The sequence below is a fragment of the Venturia canescens genome, chromosome 3 (assembly GCF_019457755.1).
Source record: "Venturia canescens isolate UGA chromosome 3, ASM1945775v1, whole genome shotgun sequence".
Lineage (NCBI taxonomy): Eukaryota > Metazoa > Arthropoda > Insecta > Hymenoptera > Ichneumonidae > Venturia > Venturia canescens.
Window position 1 is genome coordinate 3708653 of NC_057423.1, and position 27961 is coordinate 3736613.

At 42.0% G+C, this 27961-nt stretch overlaps 1 protein-coding gene and 1 long non-coding RNA gene across 2 annotated transcripts; both read left to right on the forward strand.

Moving 5' to 3' along the window:
• Positions 1–129: 129 nt before the first annotated feature.
• On the forward strand, positions 130–1815 carry LOC122407479 (uncharacterized). The gene is made up of 3 exons (XR_006260211.1): positions 130–394; positions 485–1290; positions 1659–1815. It is a non-coding gene; the product is annotated as an uncharacterized lncRNA (long non-coding RNA).
• Positions 1816–3436: 1621 nt separating this feature from the next.
• On the forward strand, positions 3437–27649 carry LOC122407891 (atrial natriuretic peptide-converting enzyme-like). Its single transcript, XM_043414362.1, has 13 exons — positions 3437–4024; positions 5073–5537; positions 14446–14629; positions 19428–19641; positions 21870–22241; positions 22668–22900; positions 23117–23323; positions 23442–23655; positions 23769–23914; positions 24026–24197; positions 24422–24672; positions 26131–26249; positions 26502–27649. Exons 2-13 carry the CDS (start codon positions 5490–5492, stop codon positions 26673–26675), a joined length of 2334 nt encoding a protein of 777 aa, XP_043270297.1. The 5' UTR covers positions 3437–4024; positions 5073–5489; the 3' UTR covers positions 26676–27649.
• The last annotated feature ends 312 nt before the right edge of the window (positions 27650–27961 follow it).

The window sequence follows — 27961 nt, forward strand, 5'->3', positions numbered from 1 at the left end:
AGGAAATTCCTCTTCCATTTTTGTCTACGATCCACCGTTGCTCAGATATTCGTCGATTCGTTGTAATCTCTGCTGACGAGAGAACCGTGCGTCGGAGAGGAAAATCGGTGAGGACTTTTCGACGCAAAAACGTGCGATCTAACTGGCTCAGCCGAGACCACTTCCCGGACACCCTTTATAAACGAGAAATAATTTATTCTCTAGGCCACCGCATGGGAGCCTCAATGACTCATTCGCGTCATAGATGACAGGATGAAGAATGGCAATACCCTTTGCTGTTTTGACTAACAATCGCGGAGAGAACGGACGAAATTTGTAAAGAAACTGAATGCGAAGATGGTCGGGCGACTTGAGATGCAGCTGGCGTTCTTAGCAGCAATTCAACTTCAACGAGGTGAAAGAAACTTTTTGAATTGCAAATAATTCGCCTTTGATGATTGATCTTTATTCTGCCATCAGCTATTTCGTTAATGTCTTTTTTCAGGTATGCCAAATTCTTCTTCAATAACAGACTCGTCATTCCTTTCCGCTGCGGCTGGTTGCGAAGCGTCCGAAGAAAAGAACGTTCTTTGGGAATAAGAAAATAAGCTATGAATGGACAATGGGATCCAATTAATTAGCCGTGATAAGAGAATCCGATAAGGCCCGTTTGCATTACCGAAGCGCTTGCGGTCAATCGTTATCGAAACAGGAATTGATTTTTGTGCACTTATTTCCCTCGATATCTCACGTCAGTGAGCTGCTTTCGTAGTTCTTATTAAAGTATTTCACTCGCTCCTTTTTTACAGCCGTTTCGACTAGGAAATAAGGTCGAGAGATAAGGAATAATTCTCCTCACGAAGATTAGAGTTACAACGGTCTGCGAGGTTCTTGTTTATTTCTTATTTACCTTCCTGCCAAGGACCAGGTGTAGCATTTCCGGCTACCATTTATCTGGGTTCAACTCAAAGCCCCTCGAACTTGTTTACAGCTGTGTACAGTGAGGCCGTGGTGCATTCAAAGTGAAGGGACTTGTGCGGGATCAACATTGTCTTGTATTGTAACGTAATCGCCTTTCGAGAACGTTCCCATTCGAAGGGTCTCTCTTGGTCTTCGTGTTCTCGGACGCTCTCCTGAGCGCGAATTCGAGTCTCTTTGTGCTTGCTAATTTCTGACTCGTTGAGTTCAAACGATTCTTCACTAGTCGTCGGGAAATCACGACTGAAACTTTGGCAGATCGAGGGGGCAGATCAGTGTGAAAAAAAAAACGCAAAAGAGCTTCTGTCTGGTCCAGGGACAACAGACTAATCGGTAAGAACTTGTTTTGTATTAATATTCGAGTTACATCATCCAATTTTGTCCTCTCAAAACTTTAAACGCGTTTTTCTCGAAACCATGTTTTTTGACATGGTTGACAGCACAACTCTGTCAAATTTTGTCCAATCGACTTCATTCAAAAAGGATTCTCTTCAAAACACTTATGGTTATCGTCGCATCGTAGAGTTTCTTTTTTAAATTGTTTACTTTTTTCATTAAGAATTTACTGCAAAATTGTTGTGAAAATTTGTATTTTTTTTTATGGGCGCCATTTTTTTCTAATCAAAATTTTCAAGTTCCCTACGATGCTGCGATAACTATACTATTCTAATTTAATAATCTTTTTGAATTTTTCATTTCAGATTCTGGCTGTGGCACTTGTGCTGTCAACCGTCGCGGAGTCTTTTTTTGAGAGGCCACTTTGCGTCCGCTCCTCTGCTTAATAAAATGCACTAAATATCAAAAAATGTCCTTGTATACTTCATTACTTCAATAATTGATACACAAAATTTCAAATAACTTGATCGAGCCGTTTTTCCAAAAAAAAATTCCCAAAAAATACCTCATTTTCAGCCTCTCACACTGATATTCCCCCTTAAGCACTCATGATAATTCGTGTGTTGAGACAAAACGCTTAAAGTGGTTTTTTCCGACAGCGAGGTTACGAAAATTTGAGTTTTGTGTCGCTAGAAATTTGTCCGTCCAGTTCACCTCCGGCAAACCGAAATTCTTCCGCATATTCGTCGGGCAGCCAAGTGTAAAAGAATGAAAATAAAATTGCCAAGAGATCAGTGGATCGCGATTGCCAACGGGTGGCACAGGTCGTTGTTTCCTGCTTTTAATCGTACAGACGAATGGTCAAATGGTCTCTGCTCTGACGAAGCGTAATGAGGTCGCCAGTTGTGCGTAGTCCGCGTACATCGCGGCTCGAGTTTTATAGCAATGTTTACGCTAAGTATGGAACACGCACAAGCACGTGTTCCACATTTCGTTGGCCACAGTGTTGAACAAACCTCCAGGAGTTCTCGATTACTTCGGTAATCGAATCGCTGTGATCGAGAGAATTCTAGGGACGGAAGCAACGGTGTCCTCGTTCGGTTGTAATTGAACCGGCAATTGTAACTTTAGCAGTGCTTTTACAGCTTCAAATTCTCAATAACCCTCACAGACTCAAAAAGAAAACTTGAGCTTTTCGGTACCCCATTGAAAAGAACGAAACATAAAAATTGATACGAAAGTTGATTGTTGAATAACGAATGAAAAATTCCTTTGACATTTCCTCCCCCGATTCGCAATTCGCAAGTTATTAGCTGATCAATTTTTCTCCAGAATTTGATAAACCAACAAATTTGTACAATAATCCAATCAAATTTGCATAAATTCATTTAACACCAATAATAATCAACAAATGAAAAACAATGCCAAAAAGAATTGAATATTAATTGAATTTCTGAAAATTAAAAACCGCAATAAATGATTCGAATAGAAATAAAATGAAAAATCGAAACAATTCAAATAAGAATGATTAATTAACCAAAAATTGATATTCCACTATAAAAAGTTTATCGAGCATGATCGGAACCGGGCTTTCGTCGTTTTTTCCAGACCGTCGTGTCCATCTAAAAAAATGATTTTGTTTTCGTCAGTGATAGAAGAAAAGCGTTAACGTAAGCGGGCCAAGAGAGCAGCACCGATGTTTACATTCCCCGATCGCACGAGGTCTGTGACTGAATCGAGCGCAGGTCAAAGAGGGACTGGCCGTCGTGCTCCAAAGGCCGGCGCAGCTCACACTCTCGTACTATGCCGTGTACTACAGCAAGAAACCGGTAATACGTGAAAGTGCTTGCACATATACGGAGGTGTACAGTCGAGCACTCGTTAGTCGATTCGTTCACGACTTTTTGGTCCCGCGCGTATTTTCCTGCGCCTTCCAGACACTGGAAAAATCAAAATTATTAAGATTTCAAGTGATCGAAAAATCAGCTTCATTTCGAGTCGGGAGCGTTAAAAAAATAAACCCAAAAAAAATTATTTTTCTCATTCAATTGTCGAATGAACGATTTTTTTTGTAACTTCATCGAATTTGATGGATCCCATCGAAGTTGGTTCGAGTCCCGGGTCCTCGGTTCCAAACTGTCGGGCAGTTCGACTCTACTTAAGGTCTTACCACCACGTTGAAACATTGCCGCGTCCCTGTACACGAGGAAACGCGTATGTATGTACGTCGAAGTACGTTCTCGAGGGGCCACGACAATCCCCGTTTTACCTGGTGGCATACACGGCATAGCGGTAGCGAGAGGAGATCCGTCGAGCCTTCTCTTGAACGTGCTCGAGTCTCGAGCGCGGGAGAAATTGTCCGTCCCACCTTTTGTGAAGTTGTGAAGCCGGGCTATCAGAGTACTCATCTGGACGAGGTGGCGAACGGTCGATTTAGTGGAGGTGCTTTGTGCGCTCGAACGCCTTTTTCGTCACAAAGAGTGCCTCGAATCTTCCGTCCAATTTGTCTGGAGTTCGGAGCAACATTACTCATCGGGACGCCAAAGTCTCTCGGTGGTAGCTCCAGGTTTTTGTGATCGCGATAAACGATGTGCTTGCTCGAAGAGCTCCGAAAAATTTTGTGGATATTAAACAAGTAATCGTGCCATTAAGGGTTTGCAGCAGTGAACTTTGCGCAACTTTACGAACTTCGGAGCCTTGGTGTACCCACGTGACGACTCGCGCGCAACAGGTACAGTTGACAACTCGTTTTACATGCAGAAATTTGAAGGGAACTTGGAGTTGCAATGAATTATTTATTTCTTAGTCAATCGAAATGGCAATTGAAAGCTTATTTCAGTTCAATCTTCACGAACTTTATTCAGTTTGTTTTCGAAAGTTCGAACTTTGCGCGGACGTTTTTTATTGCTCGTGCAATGTACCAACTTCGTTAAGGCCTTTACTTGTGATGGGCGGAAAAATCGATAATTATTTTTGTTAGGTATTCTTCAAGTAGATCGTCTGCAGAATATTCTCAGCAAATTCAGAATCGTCTTTTTGAAAAATACTGTTGCAGTGGACACGATTACTAAAAAACTATTGATCCGATCAATGCCAGATTTATACCACTTATTTATCATAATAATAGCCAGGGCCTGGACGAAGGATTTCGTATTTCGTAGGAAAAAAAATTGCAACGAAAAACCGAAAATTTAGCACCTCAAAAAATGAATTTTTTTTAAAACTCTCGCCATTTTTTTTAAATCAAAATTTTTACAAATCTTGCGTTCAGGTCCGGGCTATTATTATAATAAAGAAGTGGAGCAGCTGGAGTTGCGCCATTTTGAGAAATTTTTTGATGAAAAAAATTGTACAAGTACATGAACATATGTACTCATGAGTGTCGTTGACACTTGTTCAACAAACATTTATTTTCTTGTCGAAAAAAATCAAGGAAATCACGTTTTTTCGCCCACTGCAAGTGTAAGGCCTTAATACTTTTTGGCATTGATCGCGATCAGAGAACTCCGTGATTTTGTTTTCCTCTGATTCTCTGAACTGTCAAATTTCACGAGGAGTGCTGTTAACGTTAATAATTTTGAGGATCAAATGAATTTAAACTTCACTTTTCAATCGATGTTTTTCATCCATTTATCATTTTTCACGAGAATTCATTAGCCTGAAAGAAGAAACATTTTTTTGCATAATTTGTGGCCAAATGAAAGCATTGATTTGTATTGATTGTCGGGAATAAAGCAGCTCGCGATTCCACCGTTTTTAATATTCGATTTGATTTTCAGTTCCGTCGTGCCGTTGACAAAACAATCGGTTGAACGACCTGGTGACGGGCTCGCGGAGAGGGAGGCGGGACATCTGGTTCCTCGCGAACTTAAAAAGTGTGTATGAAAGAAAAGGTTTTAGAAGCGGGAAGAAAGTCGAGGAGATAAAATGTAAGGTGGACGGTGGAAAAAGCTAGCGTGAAGTGACACGATGCTCATGAATAAATGTTTATTCAAAACGAGCGAACGTGAACGTTGAGTTTTTCATTGAGCACGAGGATTAAAAACTGCTTCGTGAGAGTTCGGAGGCGATCGTATATAAAAAAGTGGTTTTGTGGTTGGTTCAGTGAACGAATGAATAGTTGGAACGAGCAATTCCCATTCAGCAAGTGAAACGTGACCAGAGGAGATTGGATTTTTCGGTCAAATTTGTTTACCATGACCGTGACGATGGAGCACAAACGAAAAAGTTCGTGGGATTCGAAGGTAATGAAAATTTTACGTTATTGACCACGATAAAAAGTGGCGGTGAACATTGACTTGAGAATCCTTCACACGCTATCGAAATTCAATAAATTCCTGGCCGTCCCACTCATTTTTGTTCCACCAGACTTTGCTGCTATTCCGAAAAGCCTTCTTTCCCTCATAAACCCACAAAAGACAATAGCAACGCGGAAATACAGAGCTCAACGTGCAGCCACAATGATTCAATTAACTCGCATTATTAAGGAGTTAATCGTGCATTAAGATTCGCCAAAGATAAAATAAGTGGCCGGAATAAGCACCGCAAACCTGGTGAAAGTGACCTCCATACATGTGCACAACTTACATCTCGTAAGATCGAAAAGCTGCACAAATGTGCAACCTCTCCCGTTCCCTCGGCCGGTGAATGCATCACCGTTCTCTCGTGCTGCGGCTCCTGCCGTTGCTGCTTCGATTGATTGATTACCTGCAGGGAAAAGGTCGAGCAAAATGTGCGAGAAAAGACAAAGGCAAAAGCCAGGAGAAAGGTATAAACAGAAGAAAGACTGGCTTTTGAAGGGGTTCGCATTATTTTTCAATATTGCTTCTGCCGATTAATTACGTAAGCGTATGAAGCAATATGTTGACTTTTGCATCGTACGTCACACGAGGAAAACAAAAATTTGCAAAAGCCTTTCGAAGTTGGCGTTAATCGTGAACCGAAAACTCTTGATTTCTCATTCCTCGGTTCGATTGCGTAAAAAGTCTTCGGTGAACCGCGTTTTTGGCACTTTTTCGACGGTTCCAAGTTCCATGTTTCAAAGGCAGAGCAGTTGATGAGCTTTTCGTCCATAAATCCCGAAATTTCGAATCGTGATTCGAGTGAAATGCGATTCATCTCACGCTCCTTATTTAGCACCACGAACGTAGTGCTTCGAAAAAATTTGATTAATCCTCAAAACCGCAAGAAAATTGTACGATTTCGTCGCCCTTTTTCGGTCCGCGAATGGATTATACGCTCGTGGCAGAATGCGAGTTGCGTGTATCGGAGCAATTTGCAGCTCGGAGGGTTCGAACAAAATGACTTTTGGAGAGTCGAGTTGCTGGGTGAGGTCGACGCTCAGGACTTTATTCGCACAATTCTTATCAAACTGATTTTGTGGCGCAAACGTCGTCGGGGAACGTTGCAACTGCTTAAATTGTTGCGGTATTTGTGGTCAACGAGACACTTGAGTTATTTCTTTGAATCCAGCGATTCGATGGCTCAATGCTTGTCTTTATGCAGGAATGTTGATATTGCACGAGCCTCGCAATAAGTGGCGTTAAGAAAGTGCCCCGTCGACAAGAAAACCTGAAAATCAACGAGAGCCAGTTCCTCCGGCCACGAATTTAGCAAAGAAAGCAATGGCTCTTGCATTTTTTGAATTTTCAGCATACGAGCTTTCTAACCTTCACTGGTCAAACCGGCCTCGCGAGAGCCCAGGTCATTCCAGTTTTCGTACACTTTTAAACTCAACGTCGAGAGAGAAAAAAAATCTAGAAAAATATTCCCCCGTTTGAGGGGACCCTGCTTCAGAAAGTCGAAAAAATCGATTGTTTTCAGCAATGTTTTTACCGCGATGGAAATAACTCACCGTAGCAAACTTTTCGGTTTAGTTTCAAGGATATTTCAAGAGTACAAAAACATTTTTTCAATGTGAGAATTTGCACATGGTTTGTGCGCAAAGTCTGATTGTCGAAGTTTCTTAACCGCGTACGATGCGAAGATCGTTATTATTGTCCGCAACAAAAATTCCAAATATTTTTTTTCATTTTCACGCATATTTTCCTTCCGTATGAACTTATAAAAACCCGAAAAAATTGCGAAATTCTATATTTACAGTACACGTTGAAGTGACGTTTTTCTTCTTTAGAAGCGTTTTTCTTTTCAAACTCCCTAAAAATAAAGAACTTCGCAATGTTTTCCGGTTTTTATAGGTTCATATGAAATGAAAATATGTGAAAATGGAAAAAATTTTGGAATTTTCGTTTCAGACATTAATTACGACCTCCACATTGTACACAGCTGTGTACCAAAAGCCCCGATGTTTCCACCATTTCGATACTTGGAAGAAAGAATGACGCTGAAGTTTCCAACGTTGGAGTCCAACGAAATGATCGAAAAAAACTCTCCAATAATTCCAGTAATTCTCCTATTTTGTTCCCTGCCAAATTTGCGATTCGTAGTTTTGCAAGCTGCACCAACGATTCGTGAAATAAAAAATTGGTGAATTAAAAACGTTTTTTTCGTTCATTTCGTTGAACTCCAACGTTGGAAACTTCAGCGTCGTGAAGAAAGATCCATAAAAACTTCCCAATCGTTGGAGTTTATTCCATAAATCTGCAAAACTCTGAGCAGATACGTTTAAAACCTAAAAAAAGCGAAGCACCGGTGAACGTAAAATTCTGCCAATACGAAGGACAAAGAAAAATTAGTGGGTAGCGTAAGAAAGAGATTGTTCTGACTCGTGGCCCGAAAGCGTTGTTGAGTTTGAGCCAAGACGACCTAGTTTCGTGTTGACCCCGGTCAGTCGTCAAACTTCGCGCACGGTCCTCGCTATCGTACACGGAAATTGCGTCTGGAATGGCGAGCCACGACTCTCAAGGTCTTTGTGAGATTTTTTCGCTCGTCGGTCTGCGTCCATAGGAATTGCACGTGGCTGGAGCATCGACGGAGTTTTATCCTTGAGTCCAACATCGAAATTGAAGCGTTAAGTGAATGCAGCGGGTGTCCCGAGACTCCCTTGTCAGAAACACCGTCCAGGGGGCCTTTCGGAACTAAAAAATTCGTTCAATTGTCACTCGCCGTTTTTCCTCGCGCCATGAGCAGCTCGCGCCATGAGATCGATCATCAGCAACGGTCCGTCGAGAGAAAAACGTCTGGAAGCATTTCCCTGCAGGCCTCAAGGCTCCCAGACTCTGCAGGTTCGCCACGACTTGTCCGACAGCGTGCATGGGCACACGTACAAACAGATATTCCTCGGAGCCGTACTCGATACGCATTAGATGGGTTGGGTCGTCAGGTTGGATTAACATCTGAGACACGTTCGCCAATACCGTTACTCTGTGCTTACGCATACCCGATGATCGTACCGGTGGTATTCATAAATGCTAAACTCTACGAAAGACAGACGAGGAGAAGCTATCGAGGAAGATGGATGTTTTCATTAGCATCTTTGACGGGTGTGCGTGTGCTCGGAGTCGAGAGTCCGAGGCGTTGATTTTCGTCGTCGAATGGCTTGGGAGATTCTGAAGGAAATGAGGGAGTTTAGAGATTTATAAATTCGGGAAAACTCGATCGCACGAGGGAGGAATTCGTAACTGAAAACCGACGGATTTGTTTCGCCCGATCGACGCCAATGATCCGGTTTCCGTTCTCTTCTGAGTATCCGATTACTTTTCTCGAATCGCATTCTTTCTTCGAACGTATCGACGATCCATGCCCGCATTGCCATTCGCTGTGAGGAAAATATTCCGACGGTAAATAACTCGCCGTGTCTCCTCCTTCGTCGCGGCTCTCCTCGCTGTGACCTCCTAGCAGCGCTGAAAAAAAACGGTACAATATGTTACACGAGTCGCGTTGCTTGCCGATCGAGCAACGGCGTATTCCCAATTCGCTGACTCCTGCTAACTCTTTTATGCTGACCGGGGCTCAGGACGCGGGGGCTGGCGCGCTCCGAGGAGCTTGCGATTCGCTTCACTCATTCCATCCGGGAATCATTAGACGACGAGTCAAAGTCCGGGCTGGCGAAGCATCTGGTCCTATTCGTCGCAGCAGAAAAATCCTCGCGCGAGATCCCGTTTCATGAACCAGCACTATCGTCGTCTGGGTGAAGGCTTTTTTGCGAGCAGCAACTAGGACCCGCAATGGCGAACCAGTTCGAAGCATCGGGTGAAAAATTCTCGCGCACCTCGATCTCGGACTCTCCTCGCGGCTCTCTGCCCCTCATTTTTTCTCCACTGTCAAATAAAATCGTCGTTACGTCTCAGAGCTGAGAAACCGAGCTGTCTTACGACTCCGATCTGCTCGCCCCTTCCGCAACTCCTTGCTCCAGTTCGACTCGGTTTTCTCACTCTTCTGTCGAGCCTGTGCAACCGCGTAGGGCACTTTTAACGCCGCCTTTGGACCGCCCGCTCGCTTGCGGTCTGCTGTTCGAGAGCACGCTCGAGCAGCACCATAGCCCACTCGGAAACTCGTTCCTAGAATCTACTCTTTTGGAAAGGCGAGCGCCAGGCTTTCGTCTAACGGAATATCAGAGCTGCTAACACTTTGACGAATGCTCCGATCCCAGTGCCGGACAGGAAACGGCTCGTTTCGACGGAAAAATTATGGAAGAGGGGAACGGGGATTCGAGCTGGTTTCCCTCCTCACGATCCTCGAGACTTTCGGTTGTCTTTCGTACCGAGCGTCTCAACAGGCTTCATCTCACTCGATTTTCAATTGTTCTATTTCACCTAATCCAATTTCGTTTCGATTTCATTGGACCTGTCAGAACTCAAGGCAATTTCAACCGATTTTTACCCATTTTGCGGCTTGCACTGCTTGCCTCTATTTCGATGCGTTTCGAAGAATATCAATAAAAGAATTTCAGTTTAACTTGATTCGATTTTTCTTCGATTCTGAAAGCTTTTTGTTCGATTCCATTAATGTGCAGTTTCTTCAGATTTTTTCGAAATGATTTAACTAGATTTCTAGTTGCTTTCATTTCATCCTTTTTCTTGTTTCACTCAAAGCGATTTGCCTCGAATTGGCTTAAAATTCCCTGCATCATTCATTTTTCGGAAATTCAGTTCTATCCGTCTTCGAAAATTTTCAAAAATTCACTCCTCGAGCCTTCCCAATCTCGCGATTCAGTGACTCGAGAAGCGCTTTCCCAAAGTTAAATTCGATCACATTATTATGAAAAGATTCCGTTTGTCCTCATAACGGCCTTGACTGCTCGAAAATTAAGAGGAATGTTAAACAGCGTGAAGAATCGATGAGTGACAGAAGCGAAGGGGGCCATTTAAGAGTACTCGAAAGACCCGCTTTCCGCGTGTGAGACGGCAGCAGAGAGACCGAATGATTTCCCAAACGGTAAATTTGAGCGGAATCTTAATGATTGAGAGCCCCCAGCAGAAAAGCCAAAAATGATGTATGCGTAGAGCAGGAATCCCGGCGATGTTTGGTCAAAATTTTAGGATCGTTTGCACGACAAAATGCTGGAGAGAACAGTCGCAGAAAGTTCAGTATTCGGAGTAATTTTTTTGAGTGACGAAATATCTTGCACAATTCAAGATACAAAAAATGGGTTTTCCATGGCATCATAGAAAAGACGGTGGAACGAAACGTCCATCGTAAATTCTTTTTTCCAGGAGAGAGAGTTGTATCTAAAAATAAACACAATAAAAGGTTATTCTCTCGCGAGGAGCCTAAGCGAGACGTGTGACGACATAGTAATGCTTCGAATGTGAAGAAAATTAAGTAGGCTGACCACTGAATAAGCCTGGACACGTTCACCTACATTTTAATCTAGGTGAACGTGTATTATTCATAACCCAAGATGCTTTCCAGGGGGCGTTCGTCCCGTCGCTTTATTGCTCGTACAATTTATCGTTTTTGTCGACTGAAAATCATCGAGAACAGCAGCAACAGCGTGCATTGTAATCAAGGCTCGAAGCTTCGTAACTCCTGAAGGGAGTATAAGAAATCAATTACATCCTTAAACTTCAAAGAAGCAGAAAATATTCGTTGAATAACATGCTCATTATACGAGCATTGAGAGTGCTCGTAAGAGCAAAATCCCAACTTCCTCGAGCAACGACCAACGTCTGACTCGTTTAATGATACGAAATTATTGTAACGATTAAATTATTGATCTAGAAATTATCGACTAATGGGTGAGTGTCTGCGTTTAGGATTTCTCTTCGACCTCCACGCACAGGGGAGACCGGGGCAACACGGGTATTCCGGAGATCAGGGCTTTTTTGTAGAATTTTTTTCAAAATGTATAAAATCGAATTCTCTCAAAATTTCTTCCTTTTTTTTCGTTTTTTCTAATTTTTATTGTTAAATTTTTTATATCTTCGTCCACTGCACCTTAAAATTTTGCACGTTTATAAAAAAACAGTCGAAATACCTTCGATCGAAAACGGAGTAAAAGAAAATTCACCGATCTTTAAGGGGGCACTTCATTTTCCTCCAAATTTATTTTTCTAAAAATCGCACATAATTACAGTTCATTAATCGGTGTTTGAGACTGAGAAATCGAGATTTTCAGTTTTGAAAGGCACAATCTTTTCTCAGGTACCCCGTTCTGTCCCGGCGTCTCCCCAATGAATGTGCATATAAATTTATGAGCGCCGACTGGTGCCGCGGCAGGTATTTATCAATCGTGGACGTAGAATCTCGTGTTTAATGGAATCGAACAGAGCAATTCCTGCTACTTTCACCCCAACGTCTCTCGCAATGGAAAGCTCATTTCCAATTGGCTTCGGATACGTACAATTTTCTCGGCCTTGCACATATATCTGCGCGTCGCCTGGATCGAGTCATTGACCGTTAAAATCATTAGAACTATCAAGTTACAAAGATAACGTGTAATTTCCGTTTATTTAACTCGAGACGATGCGTCAGGCGTTCTGGAACTAAAGATCGAGAACGACCATTGGAAACTGGAGTAAAAAAATTGAAATTCGACGGGACGATTTCGTGGAGTTTTCCATATCGTCGAAGTTTCGATCCAACGAAAGCAAATCGTTGACAACTCAAGAGGAATTAATCGAAGCAAAAGCCTTCTAAATATTTCTCAGCTTCGACTTCGGGAACCCCCCTGGAAACTCATCGGCTCTGGAAAAGACGAATATCATCGTCTCGTCGCGATCATAACCAACGCATTTTTCCTGCACCAAATTTATATCGAATCCCGACGCACTACAGAACTTTCTAATCCCTCGTTCCTCTTGAAAAGTTTTCCTCCGCTCGGGTCACCGTTTCCAACACGAATTCACCGACTGCCTGGTTTTTCTTACTAAAAACTGCGCCGCGACTGAAAATTCGATTATAAATCCTCCCCCTTTCCAGACACACTCAGCTTTTCGAAATTTTTTCCCTTCCCATCTAACGTCACGGTTTTCTGGAAACGATACTTTCAGCTGCGAGTGTACCGGGAACAAAAGATCCTTAATATGTGGCAGCACACGTGCTCGAGTTTCGAAGCGAGCTCTGTGAGCCGCTGACTATAAAATGCGGCTCCGCAGATGCACTCTGCATCGAGACACCGGTGGATGGCATGTTTTCGTGAGAAAAAGTACGCGGCTATTCTCACGAGCGTATTATTCAACTTCGGTACTTACTTTTACCCACCAAGTCACGAGAGAGAATCTCTTCGATAGCATTCTAATTTCATTTAGATGAGAAACTTTGCTGCGCTCCAACCTCCTCTGCGCTTCCATTAATTAACTTTCCCGATGCTCCGTGCATCGAACTATGCGTTATCGGGATCGTGTATCAAATTTGATGGTTTAATGTCCCGATGCAGTAAATGCTCCTCCGCGATCAATGAAACGTTTTTGAAAAGGAGACCGATTAAGAATGGGAAAGAACAATGAGACGGGAGAAAATGTGAGGGAAGATGCTCACCGCTTATTCGTCATTCCTGTTCCCTCATTGTTTCGCAAAACTCACTGAAATTCGTCCAATTATTTCGGAATTAAAAACCCATTCGGTTCTCCTAACCTTTGAATATTCCTCCGGTCTTCGTGTCTTAATGATTATTCTAATCCACATTAACCCAGCCGTGCAGTCTTTATCGAACAGTTATCCTTCGTGTGCTTCTCGGAGCGTGAGCCAATCGTAACATTTCAGTGCGCGGAGCCCCCAAACGTGTATTTATGCATTTTCCATATTATATCTTTGCAACGTGTGTTTGCCTGTCTCGATGTAAGAAGAGGCGAGCTTTGGTTCTGCGGGTAATTTATGGGCTCCATTAACTTCGTATTTAATCTTCTCGAAGGTAGAAAATCGTAAAGCTGCGGAGTTTCTGTCAGATTTTGGTAATTGATTTCAAAGTGAAACATTGGAGTTGTAGAATTTTCAGGAATCGTTTGTCGCTAATTATCTTCTGGAGAAATTCCGGAGCAATTTGGACAATTTTTTAAACTTTAAGAACATGCGTTTTTATGGGGTTTTGCGGATTTCGAAAGGTTTCGAAACGCCTTATTCTACTCGGGATCGATAAGAGTCGAGTAATTTGATGAATTCGAGGATAAAATACGAAGAGAAACGAAAAAGATCGTTCCGATAAAATAATAGATGGCAGGAGTGGGCGTAGATCGCATGAAATGCAACGCGGAAATAATAGGAGATATTCCGCTATTTTTCGCTTCAAAGATGTGGAAATAAATGGAGATAGAATTCGAGATCACGATTGTTAATACAGATCGTGAGTGAAAAGCCCCGAGGCGAATGCATTTGAATCAAGTGTTGGAATTATTCTGACCGCGAGCCGGCGCGAAAAATAAAACGAAAACACAATTACAATTTCATTCATCATTCGAGGAAACAACGAGATTGTAATATTAAAAAAACTTCAAATCCTTTTAAACTTGATTGGAAGGTCGTGAAAATTGCAGTATTCCAATGTCGTCGTAAATGATATTCTAATAATAACGAAATTGCAATTATAATTACATCGTAATTTTACGATGTAGTTGAAATTACGCAAGTTTCTTAGAAGAAAACGGTCTCCGTGGAACGATCGTGGTTCGCCATGATCAGGGAGCGTTCGTAACTCCGCGTTCTTAGCTCCCACAAAAAGGACAATAAAAATCAAAACTTTTATCGATTGTCGATCGATTCGTTCTGGACCATTTGATATTGATTTTTTCTTTCTTTTGTTTATTCCTTTGTCAGATTTCTGTGAGTACAGTTAGTACGAGGAGGTTCAGTCGAGCGGATACACCGAGCTCGATTCTCTCGTCCGACAGCGATATTCGTTTCACCAGGAAACTCGGAGGCCAATACAGATGTGGCTGTTGCGTCCTGGCTGCCTTTTTGCTCTTTCTTCTTTTCTCCGGAGTTGCCATATACCTCGGCTGTGAGTATCTCAACTATCGAGTCTGTTAAGCAATTACATGTGTAATGCCAACGCTGCTGCAGTCTTTGTACAGTAACTTTGAGAAAAAAAAATTGTATTCGCACCAAACCTACGCTTTATTCATCCTGAACACCGACGCGAGTCAATAGCTCGTTTCGGGACTTTCATTTCAATCGATTCTGGCTTTAAAAACTTGAACAGAAAAGACTAATCGTATTTTATGAAATACGAAATACGAAGGATCGTATTTTATGGGTGTCTCAATTGGATCGATTTTTACTTCCCAATTAAAGACATTCTCATTATAATAAATGTCAGAGTTATTAATTCGAAATTGTAAATATATTTTTTCAACTTATTTTTTGGCGAATGAAATTGCAAGCCATTAATTGAACGGGAATCCGTCACTGACCGAACCCAAAATTTCATTCGTCCCTGGCTAAAATTTTTTATGTAAAAAATCGCTTTCGAGAGCGCAAAGGGAAATGGATCAAGAAAAAAGTGTTAAACAAAAGACAGAAGGCTATGATAAGAATGGGCCAAGCCGAGAAGAAACAAAATGCTGAAATAAGCAAATGTGAAGTTACGAGTGTTCATTTGCCAACTTTGTTCAATCTTTAACGTAATATATCTTTATTATTGGTAAGACAATCGTCTCGAATTTTGTCCCAGACCTTCGTTATATACTTCATTGTTATTGTGCACTTTTTCATAAGCTTCGTAAGAAGCGTTCATTCGTTATATACAAAGATAAACTTCTTTCTTCATATTTAAGCACGTTTATCTCAATAGCCAACGAGACGAACCCTTTAAAATTTGTGTCAGTTGACTACCCACTTAAAATCAGTGTAAATTGCAAGACTTTCTTAAGAAAACTATTTCATGCACGAGCTATCTTAACGCGTGCATTAAAAATGAAGCCAAAAAATCGAGGTATTTTCTTTCTACCGAAGTAGCTAAAGAAATGTCTGGTCCGAGAAAACTGGCTGGATGAAGAGCTTGTTCGAAGGTATCAATGATCTCAACGATAGTAAATCCCACTAAGCACACTTTCCTCAAACGTATATCAAAATACTCAGTTGCAATCGCAACTTACTCGTTTACGAGTTCACCGAGGCACGACTAGCGGAAACGCTCACCCGCACCGATGCGCTCACGTTGCGATCTTGCTTTTTCGATCATTGCCACGAGCCGATAGAATTTCTACGGTTAGCCGGTAATTGCACGCATTGGTGCTCCGCGGAGGCTCGAAACTAGTTCGGCACACGCTATGACGACCGCAAACACCAATGCGTTCCGGCTGCTGCAGCTCCACAGATCCAGAACAATGTTGCAGTTAATGAATAAACGTTGGCCATTCCAACGATCATTTGCCCGTCCGTTGCACCAACTGACTTTTAATTGAAGCTCTCCCGATTCGGGGCTAATGGATCTAGTAAACCATGAACCACACACGCGCGAGCTGTGCACGTCCGGAAGAAGCAACTGCGAAGAATGGTCACTGACCTACAGGAGAAGCGGGTCCAGGGAAAACGCCGAGAAGCTCTGAAATGCCGAAAAATTGGAATTGGTGGGCATTTCAGATCCATCCAGTCCCAATTGCGATCATGGAATTGACTCGGCTGAAAGATTCAAATTCAAATCCTCTTTCAATTAAGGAAGATCACGCGAATCTAATGGAAATCGAAAATTCCAATTTTAAGAGTCGAAATTTGAAAATATGCTCCCGGAAATATATTCCCAGAATTATTGTAGGATCTAGCGTCTAGTTGTCGAGAAAACAATTAACAAAATCACATTTTTCATACGTGGGCTCTTATGGCACTCCCTGTGAGACGATTTGGATTCAATGAAATTAGATCTTCCCAACTTTAGAGAGCCAAAAACAAGAATAAGAAAATACAATGTTTTTAGATATCAATGACGTCTCGAGAAGGCCTTGTTGCCGGTGAAAATAACTTGGAAATGGAAAAAGAAAAACACTTATTACTTACCTAGACGTAAACGGTGGAAGGTTTGACAACACCATGAGCCAGCTGGTTTAAAATATAGATATGCATACGTCCACAAATAGAAAATGGCTGTTGTCACATTTTGCTTGTCGATTTACCTACGAAGGTATTTAAACCGCTATCACAATATTAAGAACGTATCAATCTAAACAAATAAGTTACACATTATTTAAATAATAGTGAGAATAAATTTTGATCGTTTCTTTGATCATGGAAAGAGGAAGAAAGTTAAGTTGCTTTTTTGAATCACAGGAGCTCCGGATCTCATCAAACTTCGAAGTGCGATCGAGCTCTTCGCTGATGAATGAGAATGCGATCCAGACGTTGCACGACGAACCCCCATAGTTCCCAGAGCAGATAATAATCGCCGAAAATCCATTAACGTATCCATTAGACTCTCCATTGATGAACTCGATTGCAATTGAAGTATCGTCAGGTTTTCCAAAGGAAATCAAACAACGCTGGGTCTTTGTTCGTCGCCTTTATTAGGGCTGGAATCATGACATCACCAGCACGATTTAGGATAGCTCACAGTATTGTTCCCCATCGCGTGGGCAGGCGTTATAACACTCTCTGTAATTATTCTCACGGAGTAAAAACCGTAGGAAGTGTAAAAAGTGCGAAGAAAATACTCGACTCGGGTTGTCTGAAGAGTAGCCGATTCGGAGGTGGAGGAAGAGGGAAGAGGGAAAATGCGAGGCTCACCTAACCGTAGCCCATTGAGGTCTTTACACGCGTGTGGGTAACGGTCTGACCGAGTTGTCGGGAGAGCACAGCGGGCTTCCTTACCGGCTTTCTAGCGGGCCACTTCGATCTTTGTAATCGTTCTTTTACTACAATCCTCGCAATTGCTCTTTCACCAGTTTCGCAGATGTCTGCAATCCTTGGGAGGCTTCCTGCTTTTCTGCTGCTCTTCAAACGGTGCCTCGAAGCGAGGCGGATTTCACTTGTTATCTCGGGACTACTAAGCTCAATGGAGCGAGTAACCAGTACGAAACATTTTCTCAGGGCCATTATTAAGCACTCAATCTTGGCAGGTGATTCGCTCGTGAATTAGTGCGAATTCGTTGATGGGAAAAACCCAATTGGCCTGGAGCCTCGTTCAGATGTGGCAATTCATCCGAGGTCTTGGTGGATTTCGTGGAAAAATTGAAGCGAATTCCTGGAGGAACGAATCCACGAGGAGCCAAGATCCCGCAACAAACTGGCTTTAGCCGAGGCACGATGAGCCGAACCCAGCGGATGTTGGGGCACGTTCTCCACCAAGGTCGCCCGCAAGGCCCCACATTTTCTGATCGCAATCCCACAGGCCGTAACAGGCGTTTCTCCTTCAATGGCAATCTCTCAACTGGCCAAAGTCCAAAGTGATTAATGATCGTTGCTCGACGTTCAACGGCCCGGTGGAAACGTTGATGCGTACCGGGAGCGAAAAATCACTCTCGTGATCGCTAGCCAACGATCGGACTACCGGCCACTCGGCTCGAGACTAACGGTTTTGAGCTGAGTCATTGCAGGTCACGAGATCATCACAAAGAGCAACAGTTTACAATATTCCGTTCATCGTCGTCAGACGCTTCTCCGCGATCGACCTTTCAAATCGGTCGGTCGCGTCCTTGCGATATTTCGTATCGGTCTCTCAACGATGATGAAATGCCCGCAAACCGGTATCGTAGGGAGATCGGTCGTGTCGACGACCCCGAGTACGATGGCCATTCGACGATATTCGCTTCCAAGATTATCCAGGAAAAACTTACGATTATAGATTCGATTAAGGAAGTTGAGGCTGTACAGTCATTTTTTTTACCCAAAAGTGATGACCTGTACCTTTCAAAAGTTAGGCCAGTTTACAGTTTGGCAATGTTGCATACACTTTAAAGAAAAGTTGGGGAAAAAAAGACGAAAAACTGATGAAAGCTCAGTCGAAAACACGAACAGTGAAGATCCTAGCCTCAAAAAACTGCACGGAAAACAGATTATTATTAATATAATCTCAGCAAATCTCCTAATAAATCTGAAAAAATTGACATTATTCGGCAAGCCTTGCTCATGTTGCCCAAAAAATTTCATATTTTTAGCATCATTTTTAACGGAGATATCACTGAATGTGTCTTGACTTCCATAAGATTACATGTTATTTGGCCCAAATTGTTATTGATTTTTCTCAGCAATGACGCTCCTAAACTGTCTGAAAATTTAACTGATTTTTTTTTACACTTCACTTTATAAGATGCAATCGGTTTAAAAGCGGTGACATCATTTTCATTCTAATGCCTCAACTTCCTTAATCCGTTTCTCTACATTTCCAATCTCCTGGAAAAATCCAACGAAAAAAATGACTTTTGGGCGGTTTTTTTCGAGCAAATACGCAGACAAACCGCCTCACTTATAGTTTGCGTTCTGCACCATCAATCCTTGGACAACGCTCCAAAGTTGTGCTGGTAAATAGCAACTAATGTGCACGAGAGGTGTGGTGAAAGGTGACTCGCTAAAGAACACATGCCGCACCTGTATCATTACGTATTTTGCTATAGTTTCATCGCGCCCCTCGTTTATACACACTTTTTACACACTTATTGCAATCGTCGATTATTACTGCGTTCAAAAAGTTCGGTGTAACACGCCATTATGTCATTTCTCAACGATATAATTGCAGGGATTTGTACAAATAGAGGTTCGAGGAGACGAAAAAATCTGTACGAATCTCTTGAAATTCATTGCTGTTTTGATCATCGAGAGAAGTTTATTACTGCGATCAAAATAATGGTTTTTTTCTCTTTCAATTACAGATGCGTATCTCATTTCGGATCCACCGAGTGACCAAGTGTTCCTTGCGACGTTTCGAGTAACAGGTGGTGACTCGTTCACCGTTGACCTCGCAGACCCCTCGACCGAAGCGTTCAGAATACGTTCCAGGGAATATCGCGATCGCCTTAATCTGGCCTTTCGTCGGAGCTCGTTCAAGATTTCTTTCATAACCGCCGAAGTCCTCGCACTCGATGGGTAAGTGTCATCAGAAACATGGGAAAAAACGAGTCATTTTTAGAAAATTCGATCACTCGAAAAACTAAAAATCATGCCAGTTCGCCGGTAGATTTTTACTCCATAATTGAAGATATTCTCATTCGAATTAATGTCAGAGTTATTAATTCGAAATTGCAAATACATTTTTTCAACTCATTTTTTGGCGAATTAAATTACTGAACCCGAAATACTGAAATAAGCAAATGTGTGGTTACGAGTGCTCATCGCCAATTTCGTTCAATCGTTAACGCAATACATCTTTATTACTGGTAAGACAATCGTCTCGAATTTTTTCCCAAACCTTCGTTATATCGTTATTGCGGCCTTTTTCATAAACTTCAGCGTTTATACGTCACGTGGAAAGATAAACGACTTTTTACGCATAATCCCTATATTCCTGTGTATTTTTGTTCACATTTAAACACGTTTATCTGAATAACCAATGAGACGAACCTTTCAAAATTTGATATGCGTGTCGATCGAATACTTATTTAAACTCTGTGTAAATTTAAAGACTTTCTTACGAAAATCGTTTCGTGCATGATCTACCTTACTCAACTATTGTGAAACTGCATGAATTTCTGCTGACATGAGAAGAGGTGAATGCACTTCGATTGATAAAAATGGCGAGACTGAGACCCGGACAGGCTCGATATTGGCGGAAACGCTTTACGTAACTCCTACAACCTTAATGATCCTTTTCCCGATACGTATGCTCGAGTTTCGTTGGAATCAAAGTGCACGTAGCATGAGTGCGTTAGAGCGCTAAATTAAGGACACCGTCTCATGGGAACTTTCTGAAATCCCGGAAAGTCGGTTATGTCGGCTCGGAGACTGTGATCGTTCGTCGGGGCACTTGAGGAATTGATCGATCTCACGAATCTCCGGGTCTAAAATTTCGATGATTTTGTTCGATCGTTTTTTTCCGAATAATTAAATCTCGAAACCCGCACAAAGTGGGGCTCGGAGAAGCGTTCTGAATCTGAGTTCTTCGACCTTGGGAGGCCAAAGAGAATTTAAAAATTCAAATGAAACCGAAGAAAGCGAGTTTGGAGAGCTTCCAACTGGCAAAAGCTCATTCATTATTCATTTTTTTCTACAAAACCGGACCCTCCGCATTGTCCTTGAATTCCCGTTGTCTCGAGCCAGAGCAAGTGTTAACGGATTTTCTAAGCACTCGAGAAGCCGCGATCGGTTTGTGTGTTAATGGAGAATTTCTCTCAGCGATTGAGCTTCATTTTCTCGTTGATCAGCTCACAAGTGTTTTTTTATAATCGAGTCCCCCCGTAATTAAAAGAGAAACTTTTAACCAGATGAAACTGCTTAGGAACAAAAGTCTCTCGTGAATACTGAATGAGCTTCTGAGGAGACTCGAGCGGGTCTCTCCACCGGAAAAGCCTCGATCAGAACTGACGAATGGGCAACTCCAAGTTTGCTTCGATGGTCGAGCATGCGAAAGATAACGACACCAGGGGAAACGAGAGTGCGATGGAAATTCCTGATTGTAACGCATTCTCTATAACAACCTCGATGCGGAATGACCTAAGAAGCCTGCGGAATATTTATATGTGAAAGTACATGTAAACCTGCGAAGAGTATCATCGCGCGATAGGCAGAGACGAAGCTATTGACCTAGTGAGCCAGTTCGAATGTTTACAGGAAATTCAATAATGCAAAATAAAACTACATGAGCAAACAGCCGATCGTTAGTTATCGCTGTGGCTCATTTAGATTCGAGTTTAAATCGTGATTTTTCACTGGGACGAAGTGCGTTTTGAGTTCAATTCGAAGGAACGACTTGGCCAGAGACTCGAACGTTGACTTTTGGCTCCACTTTCGATGTTATAATTTGCTGAAACATCTTTCGAAATGAAACTTTTTGGAGGAAATTCACATTTCGTTGAGCATTTTACAGAATGTCTGAACTGCTGTTTCGGTTCCAACTTTGTGAGTTCTTCAATTCCGAGTCCAGATTCGTAATCGTTCAATAGTTCGATGCCAAATTCATCGAGATTTTTCGAGTTAATCGTACTGAAATGAAATTAGCACGAGTGAGTTTAAAAACGTTCGGTCAAGAGCTCTAAGAATTTGTAACTGTGGATGATTTTAGTTGTCAAAAATAAATGATTGTTCAGGGTTGTTCGGCGTGATGAAATCTTCGAATTCGTTTGCACCTCCAAAAGTCTTTAATATTTTTTCATCTGCAGTATCGAAGGTGGTGATTTGGTCGTCCATTTCGATCTGAGGTTCGATCCGCGTTACCAGACCTTGACTGTGGAGGACGTGGCTGAAGTTCTCCTGCGGGAAATAACCCCAGGAAAGGCGAAATATCTGGCAAGTCTGACGATCGATCCGAAGAGTCTCGAGGTTCAGGAAAGCATCGCAGCCCTCAACGCCGAATCAGCGCTGCAGACGACGGTCTCGACACCACCGACGACGACGACGGCACCACCTCCTAGAACTTGCAGCAGAGTGAACCTTCCTTATTGCCGACATTTGCCGTACAATGTCACTTCGTATCCGAACGTTCTGGGCCATAAATCGTTGCTCGAAGTTGAGGAGGATCTCATAGCTTTTCGGTACGTTCAAATTTATCACCGCGCGTTATGAAGTTGAAAAAGGTCACAAATCTTGAATTCACGTGAAATCGAAAAGCGTCCGGAGCTCGTTAAATTCTCAAGCGGCCAGTCCCTGCTCCCGTTTTTCCGTTGAGGCGGTAACGGATATGAAAATCTGTTGGAACTGATCGAGGAAATAAAGTTTCATGCCGATCAAACGATCGGAATTTGCTTGCGAACATTTTATTGCATTTTATTGCACAATTTGTTTGCAAGATAATTTTTCGTTCACTTCAGTCCTTGAAACTGATATCTGGAGGATATTTGGAAAAATTTTGAAAAACTATTGATGTTCCCAGTCCCGCGAAATCAAAGGCATCGAGCAGGAAATAAACTACTCGATCGTCGACTCTTATTTAATGTTTTTTTACGTTTTCTTTTGCCCAGAGAATTAGTGGATGCGGAGTGCTACAGATTGGCCTACGATTTCATATGCCAAGTTCTCCAACCCGCGTGTGTACCCGGCCACGCGGAAGCTGCTCTGCATCTACCGTGTCGAAGCTTCTGTCGAGAATTCTGGGCCGGGTGCGGCAACCGCTTGCCGGATAAAATCAAATCTGCAATCGACTGTTCGAACTTTCCTGAGTACGCTGATCATGGCAGTTGCAGGCCGAAGCCAGGTGACGATTTCTTCGTCATTTTCATTTCTTCGTTCGATGGACCAAATTGAAATATCGAAAATTATTGAATCATTTGATTGTTCATTAATTTTTTTATAATTCACTGAATTTATAAATTGAAATAAATAAATAATCATTTAATAATAGTAAAAGTAATTTCAAAAAATAATAAATAATAATAAGTTAGATTTAAAATAACGAATAAAATGTTATCAGGCTGCGTTCGAGACTTGCAGAGCAAAGCATTGTCGCCTCGTATCTGCGACGGTGTAATCGACTGCCCTGATCTTTCGGACGAGAAAAACTGCGCTTACTGTCAAGAGGGTTTCATGCACTGTGGTGTCGGCCGGACGTGCATTTCTCGAGCGAAACGATGCGATGGTAAAATCGACTGTCCCGGCGGCAGCGACGAGAAAGATTGCCGTGAGTACTTTGTCGATTCCCACTAAGAACTGACAATCCCAGAGTGAAATGGGCGTGAGTAAAACTGGAGAAAAACCGAATGCTCCCGTGAATGAGAGATAAAAAAATTGCTGCGCAGTGTCCCTGGCGAAAAGTGTCAACTCGATGAAATCTCAGCTAACGGAAACTCCGCTATCTTCGAAGTACACCCGCGAAGGCTACGTCGTTTTCAACGAGAAAGGAACCGTTGGCAAACTGTGCACAGAAAATTTAAACGCCACTTTACCGGAAACGGAAATGGACAACGTTCTCCGAAGCTCTGCCAGCTCGCTCTGCAATCTGCTGACATACACGTGAGTTCATTTCGGAAAAAAACAAATTTGTCCGCGTGCGAATTAAAAATTGAATACGAGAAATTTGAAATCGTTGGGAAAAAAGGAGTTTGAAAACGTTGAAAATCTTCCAGGGGCCTGGACACGGTCGAAATCAAAGTCGACGAAGAAAAAGACATTCAGTACGTTCACATGGAGGATCCTTCAGCGTCCGAAATAACTTTCGTCAGAGCTCCTTGCCCGAGCAAGCAAGTCATGTACGTCCGATGTGCGGACCTCGGTACGTAAGAATGTTGAAAATTCAATGGAAACGATTTCGAATAAAAAACATTCTGTTTCTTCCGATAACGCCCCGTCGAGATAGTAAAATTTGTTTCTAACGTCCTCGCAGAATGCGGCCTGCAGGCCCTGAGGAAAGGAGGAGGAACCGAAGGCCTCAGCAAAATGTCCGAACCCGGAGACTGGCCTTGGCACGCTGCCCTCTTCAAAGAAGACGTCCACGTGTGTGACGCGACTCTCGTCGCAGCTGAGTGGCTCCTGACGACAGCTTCGTGTTTCCAGGGGTAAGCAGCGAATCTGAAAAACCATTGAGCCCCAAAGTGCAAGGGGAGGGCTGCTGGAGATCTCGACAAGCAGATAAGTCCTTGGGAAAGCTGGAAGAAAACGAAAAAAAATAATGAGAGCCTGCTTAAATGACTTTCCATTTCGACTCGCTCCAGTGAGCTAGCAAGTCCCAAAATCTTCCAACTCTTCTAGCTTTTATTGAACAAAATGTACCTTTTCACAGACAAGACAAAGCGGAATGGAGTGCTCGTTTGGGGACGGTCAGATTGACGAGTACTTCGCCATGGCAACAGGAGAGAAGAATCGTGGGGATGTTGAAGTCACCGGTGGAAGGAAGCACGATGGTTCTGCTGAAGCTGGACCGACCTTTGTCCGCGTATTCGGATTTCGTTCGCCCAGTTTGCCTGCCATTGAGTGACGAGCCGATGCTAGCGAATGCCACTTATTGCACGACCCTCGGATGGGCCAGGAATCGTAAGTGCATTGAATAATGCTCGGGGTCATTAGAAGCTCGATTTGGCATTTATTCTCAACGGAAAGCCGATTAAAAATCCAGTCTTTTGAGACTAGAAAAGAGGAAGCGAAGTAATTCCAAGTTTCGATCGCTGGAATCAGATTTTTTTCAAATTTAGATTTTGCTCTGACCGATGTCGAACGAAGTCGCGTCGATTTCCACGCTTTTCTCGTTTCCTCGAAGTCAAACTGTCGGCTCCTCGTGTCCATACAAATTTTTCTAACGATTTTCCAATTCCACGCATTCCAGGGACTCTAACTTATCTTCAGAATTGGAAGGATTTTTAATGAAACTCTTCCGCCCATAAAATAGGTTCCCTCGTCACTGACAGAAACAGTAAAACGTTTTCATTTTCTCTGCTCTCTTCGTAACAGCAAAAACTGTTTTACCGACGAATACGCTGAGCTATTTCGTCCGAAACCTTCAATTGGACACATTTTTTCTTCATTTTTTTCAACAATCTCATTGAATTTCATTTATTTTTCCTTCACTTTCGCAAACTTTAGTTACATCATTCTGGAATCTTGAAACAACAAAAATTTCTGGTGCGATCGTACGTGATAAATGTCCTTAAATACTGCACTTGCATAGTGGAGAGTATTTTAAAAATTACCGGCGCTGATCGATGTTTACCAATTGCTGGTTGAGCTCGCGAGCGTTGTTATTACAATGCAAATTATCGTATAAATGTATGTTTTTAAACGGTGATCATATAAGAGGTCGACACGATCGAATGGGGTTTGAAAGCTCACAATTACTGCATTTTATCAAACTCGATATTTCAACTGAATGAAAAAACCTTCGAGTCGCTGTTTTATTACATTTTCATCAAGTTTTTTAACATTCGGTACTTCAAGTGTACAAAAAATAATAATAAGATGCGAAGTGTTCAGGAAATCGTTCTCAAGATCGACAATTAAGCGAGGAATTAAATTATGAAGGAAAAAGTCCTCAAACGATGCACAGAAGGAAAAAACGTCCTCAAACTATTTTATTCAGAATCTAACGGTTTTTCAAACCCCCAAACATCGAAAGCGACATCCATGAATTGAGGTTGAACTCAAGACTTTTTCCCACATAATTCAGCACTGCCCGGATGAAAATTTTCAAAACGCACTCGGTCTTTTTCCGACTCACAAATCCCTTTCAATCTTTAAAGCAGGAGCCCAATGCGATTTAATTACGACGATTTAATAGCATAGAATTTGCCGTTTTGAATGTATTCGCGAGTGAGAAACGAGTGAAGGGCATACACACGCAACAAACTCGTCTTCTTATATAAGCCATCCGCTGTAACGTTTGCCCACTGAGAGCTGCATAAGCTTTTGCCTTCGATGCGACTCGCGAGCCACGCTTGACTCGATTTAATGCTCAATTACTTAGATATTTTGACGATTAAATTCTCCATATCTCGTCAGGCGATATGCTGCAAAGAGTCGAACTGAGGCAAAGCGGCATGGAGAGATGCGAAAACATCAGCATCGCAACCGTTAATGGGATATGCACCGAGCCTGCTTACTCTATGGACGACTGCAGCGTAAGTCCAAACATTTTTTTGATGACTGGATCCTCAGATTGAAATGTTGTGTTTGATGGATGAAACTAAAATTGATTCGGATAAAATTCAGCGTGAATAAAGTTTCATCGCTAAAAAATGACTTGCGATCAACGAAGAGCTAATCAAGGTCGTTACGAGAGATTAAAATCAAGAAGGTGGAAAGAGATTCGAATGAGGTTTTGTTAAAAGGGTGCAAAACAATGTCGCTTTTTTCTTTATTTTCACACGAAGGAGGAAGAATTAGCTGGAAGTCCGATGCTGTGTTTGCTGAACGATGAGAGGCGTTGGGCCCTCGCGGGAGTCGCGAGTTGGCGAATAGCGTGTTCGAAAACCGGCACCGAGAGGCCTCGTCTGTACGATCAAGTATCGACGAATATTGCCTGGATCCGATCGACCATAAGTTGAAAGCGACCAGGGCGATCGACATCGGAATAAATGCATTTGACACCCGAGAGAACGATCCTGAGCCTGGGAAAAACAATCTTGAGAATGGGATCGAATGACGTCAGGGTCGACGAAGCAACGTGGAAGAAAAAGTCGACCAGAATTTCTCGAAATCGTACGCTTTCATTGTCGAATCAGGGGAAAATCCAATTTCAATTTTTATTTCATATAATTACAATGCCCAATAAATCTGAATACATTTCTGTTACGAAAGCAAACTCGACCTCTTACGAAAGAGATAGAAACTACCGATGGCAAACAAAGCCGAGGTCGCCACTCAAAATCCAACGATCAAGATTCACTGTATTACTTCTCAACGGCTCACGTCCCAGCTGCATTCAAACGTGATAATGTTATAAAACAAGTTTGCGTTTTACTGCTAATTTTCAATCGATACAATCAATCTGGTCCATTGAATTTATTGCTGTTTCTGCGGAGCAAAACAGTTATTAAATGAGACTGTCAAATATTAGAACATAACAAGAAATACGTCCTGAATAATGACTCGTTTATTTCACTCATTTTCTTTATTTTTAATGTTCATTTTGTGAAAAATGTTTCTTTTTTCGTTTATTTTCTATAGGAACGGACTCATTTCTATCAGATTCCACAGCAAAGATGCAGTTATTGTAATTATTATGATTCGAATGAAATTGTTATTGCACGATCGAAAAATAGTTCGAAAGGAGCTTAAATCATTGGAGCTCGCTCCGTTTTGTATATATTTTATAGTGTAATGACGTAGGTTTATGTATTGAAAAAAAATTGAAATTTTGGAGTTTTAAGAAATCATGAATTTCGTAGCTTTTAGATTTTTTATTCGCCATCCCAATTTTGTGACGCGTAAAGTCCCTCCAATACTGTAAACATTGTTGTACCTATAATTGTATTGTTACTTCGTTAATATTGAAAAAATATAAAATTGTATTTTAGTACTGATGAGTTCTCGTTCGTTTTTCCTTATTTTCTCGACGATCGTCAACAACTTTTCTCCGACCGGGACAACGAGGTACAAAAACATGGGAATAAACGTGCTAAACAAAATAAATTGGCAAGCGGCGAGTTTACTGTCGTTGAAAAAGTCAGAATTCCGGATTTTTTGCTGAAATTTATTCTCGAACTCGTCACTTCCAATTGAATCGTAAAAGTACAGAAAAAGAGGGTCGAGGTTCGGGGAAAATGTTGAAGAAAGAATTCGTGCATCGATGCATTATTACTCGACAACAATCGACCCCACAACGAATGTT

Coding starts and splice junctions, on each gene's coding strand:
- LOC122407891 (XM_043414362.1), top strand. CDS start 5,490: ATGACCGTGACGATGGAGCACAAACGAAAAAGTTCGTGGGATTCGAAG. Junction 22,242..22,667: donor GAGGATCTCATAGCTTTTCG/GTACGTTCAAAT, acceptor TCTTTTGCCCAG/AGAATTAGTGGATGCGGAGT. Junction 24,198..24,421: donor ACAGCTTCGTGTTTCCAGGG/GTAAGCAGCGAA, acceptor ACCTTTTCACAG/ACAAGACAAAGCGGAATGGA.